We start from the raw sequence: 16,038 nt of genomic DNA, 5'->3' as shown, positions 1-16,038 counted from the left end.
AGAGCTATATTTGACTCCTGCCCACTGAGCTGGATGCCATGGCCCTGGCCAAAAACCTCATTGCATCCCTTGAGGTGTCAGCCATAAATGCTATTGCCTGGGAAATTTTCTTGAGAATGGCGCTTAAGTCAGTGTGATCCCTGTGCTTCAAGGCCCTGAGGTCTTCCGATCAAGACAGGGAAGTTTTCACAAAGCATGTAGCTGTGAGAGAGTCTCTGAGGAAGCCTCCAAAGCCCTTCTAAGAGTGATCTTCACTTTCCTATCTGTGGGATCCTTGGGAAAGAACTTCCTTTCAACTGGAATAACCATATCTCTTGCTAAGGATGCTACTGAGGCATCACTCTTTGGGATCTCAGTACAGTAATAAAATATTTTGGCCCCGGTAGCTTTTAAAGTCCAAGTCATGGCTATTAATGTGCTTACTCGTCTGATTTCCCCCACTCCTCTCTAATCACATCCTCAAAGGAAGAGTGCAGGGGAATTGCATTCTGAGGGGAGATATTTACTTTGAGGCTTGTCCCTCAGGAGCCTGCTCAGGCTGGATCTGAATCATGGACACAACCTTTTTGCACCAGGCTTCAAACTTTGTGTGGGGAAAACATTTTTGCTGAATTTTCCCAGAATTCTTTTCATAGTCAGAACCCAAGAGCTCTCCTTCTTTGTTAGAGATGGAGGAGTTGGAGTCAGAGGACAAAAAGTCTTTCTGGATTTTTTTTGTGCGGTGCTTTTTCTTTTCTAACTTCCTCTTTCTGGATTTTTGATTGTTTTGTGCTCTTCACAGGAGTGGCTTCCCAGGCCTGGCTAGAATGGGATTTCTTGCAGCTTGCTTCACACAGAGCATAAAGACCTCTATAGAATTCTCTCTCCAACTGTTCACTATCCTAGGGGGACCCAACATGCCTGTCCAAATCAGAGCCCTGTACCCAAGCAGAGTTAGGGTTGGCTGGTTGGGAGCAGACAAAGCATGATTTGCCTTCTGCTGAGCATGAGAAAACTGCTTCACATATAGAGCTCTTCTTTGATTTTGCCCAGTGCTTGTGTGACTGCTCTGCCATGTCTGAGAAGGGGCAGGGAAGGCCAACGGGGAAGTGCTGCAGTGGAGGCTCCAGGTGACTATGACAATTGTCCTGCTCAGACCCTGGACCAGGAGGAGAAGAGGTGGCTTGAAGCAAAACAAAACGCTGAAACAACCTGAAAAACTGCCAGAACAATGAAGTTGAAAGAAAAGGGATGGGACCTGCGTGAACTACCACTGTTTGCTGCCAGAGAGGCAGAAGATCTGGTGGCAAGCAGAAGAAGGGGACATGGCCAGTACAAGCTGCTCTGCAGCTTTGAACCTCTTCTGGTAGCTGCAGAGAGGGGAGAGGAGCAATGTGTAGCAGAATTGTGGGAGATGCTGGGCTGCAGAACCATCTTGTAGCTGGATATAGCAGGAACCATTGAGATAATAGATTCATCCACAAGGGGATGCGAAGAAGCAATGAGATCATTCCAGATGGTCCAAAAACAGGATGGTCCAAGGCCAAAAGAGAGTCATTAGAATTAGTTTTTCTTTCTCTTACTTGCCTTAGTGTTCTGGTTACCAGGTGAGGAAAGGATGATAAATCCAGCAGACCAGGATTTCAACTGTGTCTCCTTTGAGAAAGGTCCTATATTCATATTCTGAATTTCTGTGGAAGGTTGTGGAATGCAGACTGGAGGAGACTCCATTCTGCAGGTCCAGTCATTGCCTGCTGGGTGCCAACGAATCTGCCTCTATAAAGAGCTTACAGCCTGAACTGATGCCAGATTTTATTCTGCCCCTCTTACTAGCAACATCATGCCATTTTGTGCTGTTGTAAACACCTTGTTTGTTCTCAGGCCATAGCAGTAACGTAACTGTCTATCACCAAAATGTGTTGATGTATCATATATTATTTCAGCTAGGGTAAGGAGAGCTAGCCAAGTATCCCAGGGCTCCAACAAATGTATATTTTGATTTGTCTCATCCTGGTGCTATTGACCCTGAACAACAAAGTGACAGGTAAGTTACCAAGCCAAATAAGATGGCATCCTTGGTCACCATCTCTTGGTTCAGTTGTCTTATTGTGTGTCCTTATTTCAAATGGTTTATGGCTCTGACTTCTCCTTTCTGAGATGAAAGAAAAACTGTTTGCGGTTTGGATGATAGTAGATTAGAGTTCAAGGGCTTTTTGTTTCTAAAGGGTCAAGAGTGGGAATTTGGGATTGTATTGTGGAGAATTTGAATCTGTAGGATTATGCTCATCTTGAGACATGGTTTACATTTGAGTTTAGCTTGACATTTTCTTTTGTTGGAGAAGAGATGCACCAGACTCCTTAGGGGCGCAGACACCTGGACCAGGCTTTAGGGAAAGCACGCTGAAGGTTGATAATGCCAAAGGCTAGTCCAGATCCCAAGAACATAAGAGTGGGGTCTACCTTTAAAAAGCTTATGGAGATGCTGCAATCTGTGCTGAAGACAGGATCCCTACATGCACAAAGAAGGGAGATGGAGGGAATGAGAACAAGGTAGGAAGGCAGACCCAAGAAAGAGTCATCCAAAGGTCCAGCACTACTACTACAAAGGCTTCAGAAGTAGGGTCTACCCTGTGTTAGAGTTATAAAAGCATAACAAAATTATCTTTACTAACAAAGTATTGTTCACCATGTGGAGTATCCTGTAGCCATTGGTTGAGGCAGACAAGTCAAGGGGCTATGCCAAGCCTGCATCAGTGCTAGAAAGGAAAAAGGCTGCATCGGTGAAGGTTCTGTATGCAGATTCAGAGGCTGAGAAACTGCAGGTGTACTCGATTTGGCCTGGGGCTGACTGAAGAGACAGGGCTGGACCACAGCTAAAGCTGGAGAGATTGCTGGAAATGGCTGAAAAAACCTGTCAGAAAGAGGCAAGCTTAGAGCATGCGACTGGGCCTTCCTGGAGCCTCCCACTGGAACTGCACTGTCACTGCTCCCCTCCCGAGCTGCTGTATCTTCCTCTGTGTTGCTGGTGCAGGGAAAATCCTCCCAGCTGGAAGCTGAAAGAGACGCAATCATGGACAGAGATGAGGGAGCTGCTGTACCATCTCTGTAGCAGGAACCAGTGAAGGAGGTATTAATGGGACTGTTTGCAGAAAAGAAATCACCCTTGGAGCAGGAGCAATGTTTCTCCTGTAAGCAAGACTGAAAACTGAGAAAAGGTGACATCTTCTGGATTTCCTTTTCACTTTGGAGGGATCCCCTGCCATCTTGGGGGCCGGGCCAGAAGGACAGCTGCTGCATGCTGTGGAGCCAGACACATGAAAGGCCTGAAAATTTCCAAGAAAAAAAATGCCTTAAAAGGAAAGTCTTGAGATAAACAAATTTTGAGTCTTGCCTGAAAATGTAAAGGGTCTTCTCTGCTCTGTGACTCAGAGGCCCACTTGCTGAAGCTGCCAGGAGGCAGAACAAACTGGGCACTTTCACAGAAGAAGATCCAGACAGGACTGACAGGTCTGATCCTACCTTCTGAAGCTGTTGAGCAGAGGAACATGCATTATTGTAATGATAAGCTTGTATACAATGGAGGAATGCTATTTCACCACATTTATTTAAATGCATTTTATGTGTATGATTAACCAAACTACTCAGTTAGTTACATTATTAAGAAAATTAACACTCTGGGGGGCGGTAGACTGAGTGGGTAGAGTGTGGTTCACCACCTCAAAACAGAGATGGGTTCCTGAGTTGCAAAACTGAGAACTGGATTTCCTCAAAATTCAAGCATGTTCGTATCTTGGGCTTTGATTCAGTTCCACAGAGCCAGCCAGAGTTACAATCTGGGTTCAATTCCCCCCACCCCCGCACAATATTAGGGGTTATGTGGATCTAGCATTTTGGTATGGGCCTTCCTCTACCTATTGGTGGTGCTCCACACTTCCCTGGGGTAGCCTGCGGTTAAACTCATACTCAGATACTCCCCTTTTCCAGCCCAAAGAGCTAGTAGCAGCATGATGGCTCACCTTTACATTCAGTTTTAATAAGGGTCAAATCAATAGGATTTGAAGGCAGATGTGTCCAGCATGCATCTTCATGAATAACTGCGGTGATGCCATGGCCCTCACATGCTGCAGTGATGAGTACGGTTTGAGAACATGAATAAAACGATAGGGAAACTGACGTGTGCAACTCTTGACAGGATCCCAGGTTGGCTTTCTGAATATTACGATGGTCCCCAAGCCACGAAATGGCAGGAGGTAGGAAGACTGCATATTGAGCAGCCATTTTATTTGGCTGAGTTCCACAGAGAGGCTCTCTGAGGGTGCGTGTGTTTGGCGGAGGGGTGGGAATTCCTGTTAAGCTGAGAAGTAAGGGGTTCAAGAGCTTTGAACCCAAGTAGTTTAATAAATAGCTTGTTTCTGGTATTATGTTTTGCTTAAGCTAGTCAGTTAAGCATAAGTCCACACACCTGGCCTCCATTCAAAGTCCCTTGTTCTGGGGGCTGTCATGGAGGTGATGCAAGTCTGGCTAACGCAACCCTGAGTCCATCAGGGCTCCTGATGTATCCAGATTATTCCTGTTGGGTTCCCCTTATGTGTTCTATAGCCACCTTGCATCTATCAAGGTAACAAAAAGATGGCCACAGGGCAATGCTGAATTGGGCCTTAACCGTTAGTTACTTTTTTCTTATCTTCTTATATTGCAGCATTATAATATCTCTTCAAACAGAGATTCCAAACTCCAGATAAACAACTCATCCTGTAAACAGGCTTATCCTGATCAGTCTCCACTGATTGTTTTTCAGTAAACAAGAATGTGGTTGTAAGTCTTGCAATTTTTCTGACAGACCAGTTTTCTAGCAGACTGCAGCATAACTGCAATTATAACCACCTTCTGTTGTGAGGTAATGAACCACTCTCTATCTCCTGTCTATTGATATCCTAATAAAGCGCGCACACATTTAAATCAACAAGAAGTTAGCTCTAGGGAATCGGTAAACTATTTGTAGACCCCAAATTTGGATTTTGTTAAAAAAAAAAAAACACCACTTTTTACAAAACTAGTCACATAGAAACATTTTAATTAAACTGCAAGTTCCTATAAGTACAGAGCTTGTTTTATTTCTGTGTCTTTGAAGTATCATGTCTGTAATCTGGTGCTGTACTACTGATAAAATAATAAATATTTTCAATATCGTTTCAATAAAAACAGGATTTTTAAAAAATATAAAAACGTCCCTAGTGTTATGAACATCAAAGAAGACTCTACGCCCAGCCCGCAGGACCAAAAACCAACACTGATCTGAAACAAAAGTGAAATTGGTAACATCTAGTTTCAGTGTCCATGATGAATGATGTGCAAAAAGTAAACCGAGAACATAAATGGTGAAAAATATGAGATTTGAAAAATTGTGTGTTTTTACCATCCAGCCATCATAACATTTATTTTAATTCAGAAGTTTTATTTTGATAGTGCCCCTTTACATTAATTTCCCTGAGTCATTTAAAACAATACAAATATTTGCAAATAAAATGAATCTACTATGGAAGAAGCATGTACATTCATGATACAGTGGAACCTGCTTTTATGGCTTGCTGCTATCTGAGGTCATTTGTGTTAACAGCCAGCAAAATCTCAGTCCCTGTGAGACTTCCTATCTTCTCCATATTAACTCACACATTAGTAGGTGGCCACCTGCCTAACACATTTTCAGCCACCTGCAGATCTGCCCAGCTGTGTAAACTGCATTGCAATCAAGCTGGTGAGGCAGCCAGAAAGAGAAAACTTTGAGATTATGTATTTTAAAAAAAAAAGATGTAAAGAATGTTACTTGGCTCAGTTGTGATCTATGCATACTGCCCTATATCCGTGGGAGCTCAGAGAAGCACTGTGCTTCATTAGAGCACAATACTTCCTGGAGCTCATGGGAGTGCAGGAGAAGCACAATCACTTCACCACCTGTTAGGACCCATCTCTCCTGAGTTGCCTAGTACCTCTCTGCGGTACTTACATAGTCCCTATTATTGGTATCTGAACACCTCAATCTTTAATGTATTGATCCACACAACACCCCTATGAGGAAGGGAAGTACTGTTTTTCCGTTTTACAGGTGAGAAACTGAGGCAGAGAGAGACTAGCTTAGCACCATAACCACTGGACTAATCTTGCTTGCACAGTTGTTGCTCAGGTGAATGCAAAGTTTCTATGAACTCAGACCCTTTACGGGAGTATCCTTGCACTTTTCCCCTTCTGAACCTGCACAGAGGCCAGGCATAATCTTGAGAGTAATGTTTTATATTCATATTCTAAGGCTTGCAAAAGTGAAAGTGTATTAGCAGTGCATGGGTGAAAGTTGTCTGAATGGTCTTTTTCTTTATGTCTTACTGTATTCAATAGCTACCTATTATAATGCACAAAAGACCTGAACCCTAAAGTGGCAACCTGTTAATAGCTTTCAGTGTATGTATTTATTTCATATATTTTTATAATAAAATAGTTGCAGTTCCTATACTGTCCCTCTGCAACATAAAACCATGCCTTCTCACTTCTGCTTCACACAAGTAATATGTCAATAGTTCTTATCCATTCAGCATGATGTTAACCCTTTCATATCTGACACAAAATTAAAATAGCATTAAGACAACAAATCAACCGAGTCATTTTTAATGCTGGTCAAAATTATTCATTGTGAATAAATTATCTGATTAGTTTAGCCCTTTTTATATTTTTCAGTCATTTGTGAGTGGACCTTGATTTCTGCTAATATATTTGGTACTGCCTTACATCTTGGATAATTTTCAGCCATTAGGATAATTAATTAAACAAATAAATAAAACACAATAACTATTATAGTCACCACACCACCCACAAGTAATCAAGAAACTTCAACTCAAAGAAAGTAAAATATGTGCACATTGTCTTTTAAATATACACACACACACACACACATTATATGGTACATATGCAGTACACAAAACGTGTATATTTAGGCAGAAACATGAAGCACATATTAACTGGGTTTGAGGAAAGCAGCAGTAGTACATTGCCCGAGGAGAAGACACTTCCTGAGATTGCGCTATAACATCCAAAGCTGAGCCAAACCAAGCCTTCAGCTTTGGGCAACATGTTACTGGCATTTTTTTTTAATTGTGATTAATTATATCATTAATTTTAGGGAATTTTTAAACAAATCCCATTCATTACACTCTGGAAAATTAGATTTTTACTACTGCCCTCCTAAGTCTTCACAGACCACATAGTTCAGAGGGTCATCTGTTGCGTACTCTCTTCCCTGCCAACTGAGGAGTTTGGCTCAAACAAGGGACCAAGTCTTCAACATATAACACCAGGGAGAGAGCGGACTATGCAGTGGAAAGGCATCCACTTAGAGAGGGGATTCTACTGGCAAAGGGAAAAACAGGTAGTCAGCTCCAACATAGACTGCCAAGGAGAGAGGGTCCCCAAGTCTCCAGTGATCATTTTGTAGCAGAAAAGATTCCAAAGTTTTTCCTCACACCCAAACCAGCTCTCCTCTTAGAGGCTGCTGAGAAGAGCCCCAGCCTGTTAAAAAAAAAAAAACACTCCCATCCAATAATGCTGCTTCTGCCCCACTCCCGATCCTGAAGAATATTCCTGCCACTGGCAATCAATCAGTCAATCAATCAATCAATCAATCCTTCATTCAGTAATGGCTTGCCCTGCAAAGTGCAGATGCTCCAGCCCAGTCTACCAAAGCACTTAAATACATGCTTAACTTTAAGCATGCGAGTACTCTCACTGAAGTCATCAGGGTTACTCAGATGCTTAAAGTGTTTGCAGGATTGCAGTACCATGCAGGATCAACCCCTAAGGGACTCGGAATGGCAAGAAAAGGGAGAGAGAAAAACTACTAAAGACAGTCAAACAAACACAGAATGACTCAATGGCAACAGAATGACAAAAATGGATTTGGGTAAAAATACCTTCCAGCTTTCGGGCTACATTTTATTTCTATTGCTCTTGAAGTAAATCAAAATTTGTACACACTCTATTTAGACCATTTACACACAAAGATGGATATACTACACAGTATCCAATTAATATTTTTCAGCTTGACAAAATAAGATATATACATCTTGTTTTATTACATCTCCCTTCAAACTAGTAGTTAGCAACATTTACCTGTGAGCAGAGTAGTGTCAGCAAACTCAGCACTGATGATGGGTACACTGGGACTATCCTCATTGTATGCTTTCAAAATGTACTTCTCAATTACACCTATGACCCCAGCAGGTTTGTCCCAAGTCACCTCAATGCTGTAACCATTTATGCTGTGAATTCTTGAGGGAGTTGGCACATTTTCTGGGACTGTAGAAGGATAAAATAGAAAATAGAGAAAATGGCAGTTCTGAGAAGACTATTGCCCCTATTCTTCACTTTTAATGGCTGCAGTAAATCAGACTGAACCATTAGCATAAATACAATTTATTAGAGTTGTAACTTTTCAGCATTGATTTAATATGACTGCACATCTTGAGCCATTCAGTTTAAGCTATATTTCAAAACCATCAAAACTCCATCTACATAACATTCTTTCTTGTCTAGTTCAGGTTTTCCAAAAACATTTAATGTATCAAATGTGTTTAAACATCACTCATAAGAAGGAGGTGGATTGTAGGCAGCTAACAAGTTCAAACAATATAATGATGTAACAGAATGAAGCAAGAGGATTAGACTGTTATTATACATAGGGGTTTGGCACTTATCTCCCGGGTACATCAGCCACTAAACATCACAAATTTCAGAGTAGCAGCTGTGTTAGTCTGTATTCGCAAAAAGAAAAGGAGTACTTGTGGCACCTTAGAGACTAACAAATTTATTTGAGCATAAGCTTTCGTGAGCTACAGCTCACTTCATCGGATGCATTCAGTGGAAAATACGGTGGGGAGATTTATATACATAGAGAACATGAAACAATGTTACCATACACACTGTAACGAGAGTGATCACTTAAGATGAGCTATTACCAGCAGGAGAGCGGGGGTGGGGGGAACCTTTTGGAGTGATAATCAAGGTGGGCCATTTCCAGCAGTTGACAAGAATGTCCGAGGAACAGTGGGAGTGTGTGGGGGGGGAAATAAACATGGGGAAATAGTTTTACTTTGTGTAATGACCCATCCACTCCCACTCTTTATTCAAGCCTAAGTTAATTGTATCCAGTTTGCAAATTAATTCCAATTCAGCAGTCTCTCGTTGGAGTCTGGATTTGAAGTTTTTTTGTTGAAGAATTGCCACTTTTAGGTCTGTAATCGAGTGACCAGAGAGATTGAAGTGTTCTCCGACTGGTTTTTTAATGTTATAATTCTTGATGTCTGATTTGTGTCCATTTATTCTTTTACGTAGAGACTGTCCAGTTTGACCAATGTACATGGCAGAGGGGCATTACTGGCACATGACGGCATATATCACATTGGTAGATGTGCAGGTGAACGAGCCTCTGATAGTGTGGCTGATGTGATTAAGCCCTATGATGGTGTCCCCTGAATAGATATGTGGACACAGTTGGCAACGGGCTTTGTTGCAAGGATAGGTTCCTGGGTTAGTGGTTCTGTTGGGTGGTGTGTGGTTGCTGGTGAGTATTTGCTTCAGGTTCGGGGGCTGTCTGTAAGCAAGGACTGGCCTGTCTCCCAAGATCTGTGAGAGTGATGGGTCGTCCTTCAGGATAGGTTGTAGATCCTTGATGATGCGTTGGAGAGGTTTTAGTTGGGGGCTGAAGGTAATGGCTAGTGGCATTCTGTTATTTTCTTTGTTGGGCCTGTCCTGTAGTAGGTGACTTCTGGGTACTCTTCTGGCTCTGTCAATCTGTTTCTTCACTTCAGCAGGTGGGTATTGTAGTTGTAAGAATGCTTGATAGAGATCTTGTAGGTGTTTGTCTCTGTCTGAGGGGTTGGAGCAAATGCGGTTGTATCGTAGAGCTTGGCTGCAGACAATGGGTTACTTTTTTTCAGTCCTTCCTTAAGCAGGAGTACCCAACTCTCCTCTTTCAAACTGGGCTGTATTAGTTATTCCCTCACTTTTTCCTTAACCAGGAGCCTCCCCAGCTCTCCTCTCTGGAGCTGAGTTGTGGGCTAGCCAGATGTAGGGCCTTTGCCAGCTTCTCCCTTAGCTGATCCCTCTTCCTTAAGGGTGCTGAGCAGGCCAGTCTTTCCCTGCCAGTGTCTCCTGGTGTCTGCCCTGCTATAAGGGACCAGGCAGCATTTATGCTGGTCCCCTTCTTGCAGCTCCCTGGCCCCAGGTCTTTAAAGAAACAGTAATGGGATTTCCTCTCATACACTTCTTACTTTTAGGATTGCTTCCTCTCTCCCAATATCTCCCAGGTAACTTGTATCTATAATTGGACCTTTCAGACTCTTAAAGGTCCATGCCACATGACAGGGCAGGCTGAGCATTAGGCCCCACAACCATTAAGGCGCAGACCACCCCATCACATATGAAAATAAATTAATAATTGCATATGACTGTCAGAAGTAAAAACTGAGCTTGTGCAAGGCCTTTTGCATTAGCCTTGCTTTTAATCACTTCAGATGATTTTAAAAAAAAGAGAATAAAGATGTTTAAAAGAAGCTGAAAGGCAACCTCATGTACACATACAATCTCTAATAAAAATTCATCCCATTTTCCATAACCTTTAAGTATTTATTAGATATTGTTATACCAAATAATGGGCTGGCCAGTAACGACTTCATCACAGGTGACCACGCAAGGGATGTAGCAGAAATGCCCAAGGAACACTACGGCAGGATGGTGGATCGCGAGTTTGCTGTAAATGCATGTAGACTCCTAAGGCCTGTCAATGAAGATCACTCTGCTTTCCCTACATCAAATATCCTCTTTGTAGTGACCTGATTGTTTAGACTCATTAAATAAATGCAACCTTTGTTGGCGGCGGGAAGGACCCTCGAATGCTAAGTGTAAAAATGTTTGAATGTTTGTGGTTCCTATGGAAAGTAACAATGTGATACTCTAGGGTAGCTTTAGGTTACTGAGAATACACCAATATATTGATTTTATTAGTTCTGAAATATAGCACAGGGCAAAGTAAGGTACAAGATAGCAGATGGTCTTTTCATAAGGGACACAACAAACCTGACTCAAAAATAATTAAATAGTGCAATTATTCTCCAGCCCTTGGGAACATGTAGCTGCTCAGTGTTGTGGTCAGATTGTAAATATAAATTTATGGTAAAACTTACTGTGGCCAGATAATTCATATAAAAATGGGTGTATATGCTGTCTTCTGGGTGGAAGACAAAATGGTGACATTAAGCTGCATAAGCAATGTATTTGAAAGTCAAATATTTACTCTGGGGAACATGTTTAAAGCATCTTTTGCAATGCAATTATAATATAAGTATTTTTTTTTAAAGAAGAGTTTGGTATAATTGGAGAGATCATACAGAAATGCTGTCTGACCATCTTCTATGAATAGAACTCTCTGAATTGTTGGAGTTCAATTTGGATCTAATTCATAGTGCTAGCAGTCTATGGGCACATATTTCACAGTGTGAGGAACCTTCAGAAAATTACTAGCTCAACAGGGTATAAAAAAGCCTACTGTACAAAAAGGGAAGCGCCTCTAAATTTCCTCCATGAAATTTAAGAAGAGGTTAATCTTTTTGCGTGAACACACACATCTGTGCGACCCATCATGAACAGTCATACCAATTAGGCACTATATTTTTGCTTTGCAATGCTTTTCGTGAGTCCTGGGTGGCCTTGCACTTTAACAATCGTCATCAGATGCCTTTTTTCTAGCAGACATATGTAATTTGACTAGAGGTTTAGATTTACATATATCAGCATAAACTGGTTGTGTAGCTTATATTCATATATGTTCATGCTAAGATAAAGCAAATCAACGTTTTAAATCTCTTTGATTTTACACAATAAATATGGTGTATTATAATTAGAAAACACCTTGAAATATATGGTGAAAAATGCCTACTTGTGCATTTTATAGCTACAATAACATATTGGTACGTTATTAATCCAAAATGTCAAGAAATTTTGGTTCCCCTTAAAATATTCTGCAATTTTTACTATTTAATTAAAATTCTCATCGTGGGATTTTTTCCAGCAAACAGCCGAACATTAGGTAACTCGTAAAACATAAAATAGATACATTTAGAAACTATGTTTACCTGATTCTCTTGTCCGACTACGACTCCAGACGCTAGACACTGATCCTCCTTCATTTGAGGCAACCACTCTATACAGGTATTCTTTAAAAGAAAGAAAGAAAGAAAGAAAGAAAGAAAAAGAGTGAACCCAAGAACACATTAATGCAGAATGAAATAAAAGTGTAGCATTTCATTTAAGGGCCCAATGTGTTACCTGTAAACGGCTGTAGACCACTCTCATAAACACTCTGCTCTTTGCCTCGGTAGACTAGGATGGAGTCATTTCCCCTGCAGTTAACAGCACTGTCAGTTGATAGGCATCCATCCAGATTGACTCTGACAGCACTGCTGGACACAGATGCCAAGTTAACGACAGCACCTCGTGTAAATTCAACATCCTTCATGCAACCACCGAAACCTAGCAAATAGTAAGGGATTAGTATCACATAAAGGGCTTCAGTCTTTAATTAAGAATCATTTTTTGTTCCTTGCGATGCTACATTTTCTGTGATAAGAGGAGTTAGGTGTAAATGTTAACTTTCAATTTATGTTTGAGAAATGATTATTTCCCCCACACACACACCTTTTACATATTAAGCTGGTAAGGACTCCTAATGTTCCAGCGTTGAATTCCTGCCACACTGAAGTATATACTTATTATTAAACATTCCACTCTCTGTGGAAAAAAAAAACACCCAAACTTTATTTTGCCTCTTCAGTCCATATGTTCAAAAGTATTAACATAAAATCAGTACCTAATACTGATTTTAAGTTTGGGGTCAGCCTTTGCATGTCATATTTAATAAATCTGCATTATATTCTCAGACACTTGAGCTAAGAAAAGCCTATGGACAGCAAATATACTTGAGTATAGAGGAAACATCAGCATAACAGAGATTATCATAACTGGAGCATACTTGGTACCTCATTCACAAACATAGCATAAAACATAACCCAAGACCTCCCAATCATAGGCAAAATCGTAAGTGGCTTGAACACTAGAAATGTGGCTTATTACATACATTACAAATGCATTAAATATAGTTATTCACAATAGGGACATTTTAAAATAGTGTAGTTGTACAATTTTCTAGTAAATTTGATGATTTAATTTACAAAGGAAATGCACCTCTTCATAAAGTGATGCAAAAATAGTACTATGATTAGGGCCCTATCAAGTTCATGGCCATGAAAAACGTGTCATGGACTGTGAAATCTGGTGTTCCCCCATGAAATTTGGTCTTTTGTGTGATTTTACTCTATACTGTACAGATTTCATGGGGCGTGGGGGGGAGACCAGTGTTTCTCAAATTGGGGGTCCTGTCTCAAAAGGGAGTTGCAGGGGGGTCACAAGGTTATTTTAGGGCGGTTATGGTATTTCCACCCTTACTTCTGCACTGCCTTCAGAGCTGGGTGGCTGGAGAGCAGCGGCTGTTGGCCAGGCACCCAGCTCTGCAGTCAGCAGTGCACAAGTAAGGGTAGCAATACCATACCATGCCTTTACTTCTGCACTGCTTCCTTCAGAACTAGGCAGCTGGAGAGTGGTGGCTGCTGACTGAGGGCCCGCTCTGAAGTCAGCAGCTCAGAAATAAGGGTGGCAATATCATGCCATCCTTACTTCTGCACTGGTGCTGGCTCTGCCTTCAGAGCTGGGCTCCTGGCCAGCAGCTGCCACTCTCCAACTGCCTAGCTTTGAAGGCAGCGCCACCGCCAGCAGCAGTGCAGAAGTAAGGGTAGCCGTACCGCAACCCCCCCTACAATAACCTTGCAACACCCCTCCCACAATTCCTTTTTGTGTCAGGACCCCTACAATTACAACACCATGAAATTTCAGATTTAAATAGCTGAAATCATGAAATTTATGTTTTTTTAAATCATATGGCTGTGAAATTGACCAAAATGGATCAAGAATCTGGTAGGGCCCTAACTATGAGCTGAATATGGTACAATAGCCAGTAGTTGGAATAATATAAAATAATATAATAACTGGAACTGAGACCTTGATTACTTTGAAAATTAACTCTGGAAATTAAAAAATAGATTGTTCATTCTCTCATACAACAATAACTATAATATAGCTCTTGGGGAGAGCCCATATTTCTATTTAAGGTACTTTTATGGCTTCCATTACCATAGGATCTGAATGCCTCACAATCTAGAATTTGTTTTCTCCACTTTAACCCCCCTGTAAGGTTAATCTGAAGCACAGAGAAACTAAGGGCTTGTATACAGAAATATTTAGCTCACAGCAAGCTGGGTTCTGACTCTATCCCTCACATGCCTGCTGCACTCCAACTGTCCACTGTGGACCCTACTTTGATCTAGTCCTCTTCAAAACAGGATTAGATCAAAGCGCATTAACAAACTGTTAATGTGTGTCAGCAGCAACAGTTAGAGCATGGCAAACTAGTGAAGGGTAGATTCACATCCCAGATTACCGGCAGCTAAATGTTCATGCAGACAAGCCCAAAGTGACTTGCTCAGAGTCACAAAGGAAGTCTTTGGTGAAACAGGGAATTGAATCCAGGTCTCCCAAGTACCAGGCTAGCACCCTAACTACTGGACCACTCTTCCTCTCTATTTGTCATTGAGATAGTATTCCTTATAGCTCATTTTAATCCAGTTATTAAATTAGTTATTTTGATTAATTTAGTGCTGTTGAAAGGTGCAAAATCAACAGCCCTGGAAACTGATTTCCTTTTGTTTATCCTAAGACAGTTGCAGCTCAGAAAATGACAGGGTAAGCTGCCATAAACATCCCCATATTGATCTGTCCATACTGCCTCCAAAGGTGAGATAATCATTCATGGATTCTAACTGAACTTCCCAACAAGGCTTGTAATAAATGACAATTGTCATAAAGTTTTGTGAGGTGGATACCTTATTTGTGATAGGGAACTGAACAATGCTCAGAAACTTATGTAAAACAGACCATTGATAAATCATCAGTTGGTAATAACATTTGATCAGTATCAACCTGGGACAGTCTCCATACCCCATTGCCATTCTCTGAAGCCATCTAGGCTCCCATGTATATCACAACAATGAAAATTGGAATTGAATGCAAAGTTGTACTTTACAGTAGATGGTATAAAGTACAAAACATGAAATCAACACATCAGGATCTACTATTGGCAAGGTATCATTCTGCTGATTATAAACATAAGTCTTCAGCTTCTTTCAAATATGAATTACATTAAGAGAAACAAACAGTAACACACATTACAATACTTTCTAGATTATGCGTCATAAACATTACCTAGAAACATGCCATTTTAGTCACATTTTCTCTTTCTGACAAATGCTTCTGTGACAATCAGTGTCCAGACACCCCGAGGGGAGAACAGGGAGGTTGAAACCCAAAGAATAAGCAGCTGAACCAACTTATTTTTTAAAATGTTATTGTGCTACAAAAATGTGTTGAGTAAAATCTTTTATGAAAGCTTGTAACTTTCTAAGCTTAAGAATCATTATGAGCTATGTATACAGCTTAGAACTGGGCTCCTAAACTTTGGCTCCACTTCACAACAGGACAGTGAGAGGCACTTCCCAGCCAGGTGTTTCCACATAATCAGCTCCAAGTAACTACCTCCTGTTTAGTCCAGGAAATAACAAGGACGAGCCATTAGAGTTAATGGAAAAATGTTGAGACATCCCAGCTCTCAAGTCAAGTGGGGGTTTCCACATGCTGAACAAACATGAGTCACCATGGACTGAGGCCTGGTCCACACTAGGAAATTAGGTCAGTATAACTACATCACTCAGGGGTGTGAAAAATCCACACCCCTGAGTGACACAGTTAAACTGACTTAACCCCCAGTGTAGACAGTGCTATGTCAAGAGAATTCCCCCCTTGACCTAGATACTGCCTCTCAGGGAGGTAGATTACCTGTGTTGATGGGAGAAC

At 41.2% G+C, this 16,038-nt stretch overlaps 1 protein-coding gene across 1 annotated transcript in view; it reads right to left on the bottom strand.

Annotated features, from left to right (window-relative positions):
* The window catches only part of USH2A (usherin), a 562,110-nt gene that overhangs the window by 316,958 nt on the left and 229,114 nt on the right, over positions 1–16,038 (bottom strand). Inside the window, exons 28-30 of the mRNA XM_074949260.1 lie at positions 12,346–12,549; positions 12,153–12,233; positions 8,134–8,319 (exon numbers count right to left, since the gene is read on the bottom strand). Coding sequence (XP_074805361.1) covers positions 8,134–8,319; positions 12,153–12,233; positions 12,346–12,549 — 471 coding nt within the window. The remainder of the gene's footprint in view (positions 1–8,133; positions 8,320–12,152; positions 12,234–12,345; positions 12,550–16,038) is intronic.

The sequence above is a fragment of the Natator depressus genome, chromosome 3, assembly GCF_965152275.1.
Source record: "Natator depressus isolate rNatDep1 chromosome 3, rNatDep2.hap1, whole genome shotgun sequence".
NCBI lineage: Eukaryota > Metazoa > Chordata > Testudines > Cheloniidae > Natator > Natator depressus.
This window is presented reverse-complemented; position numbering and strand designations above follow the sequence as displayed.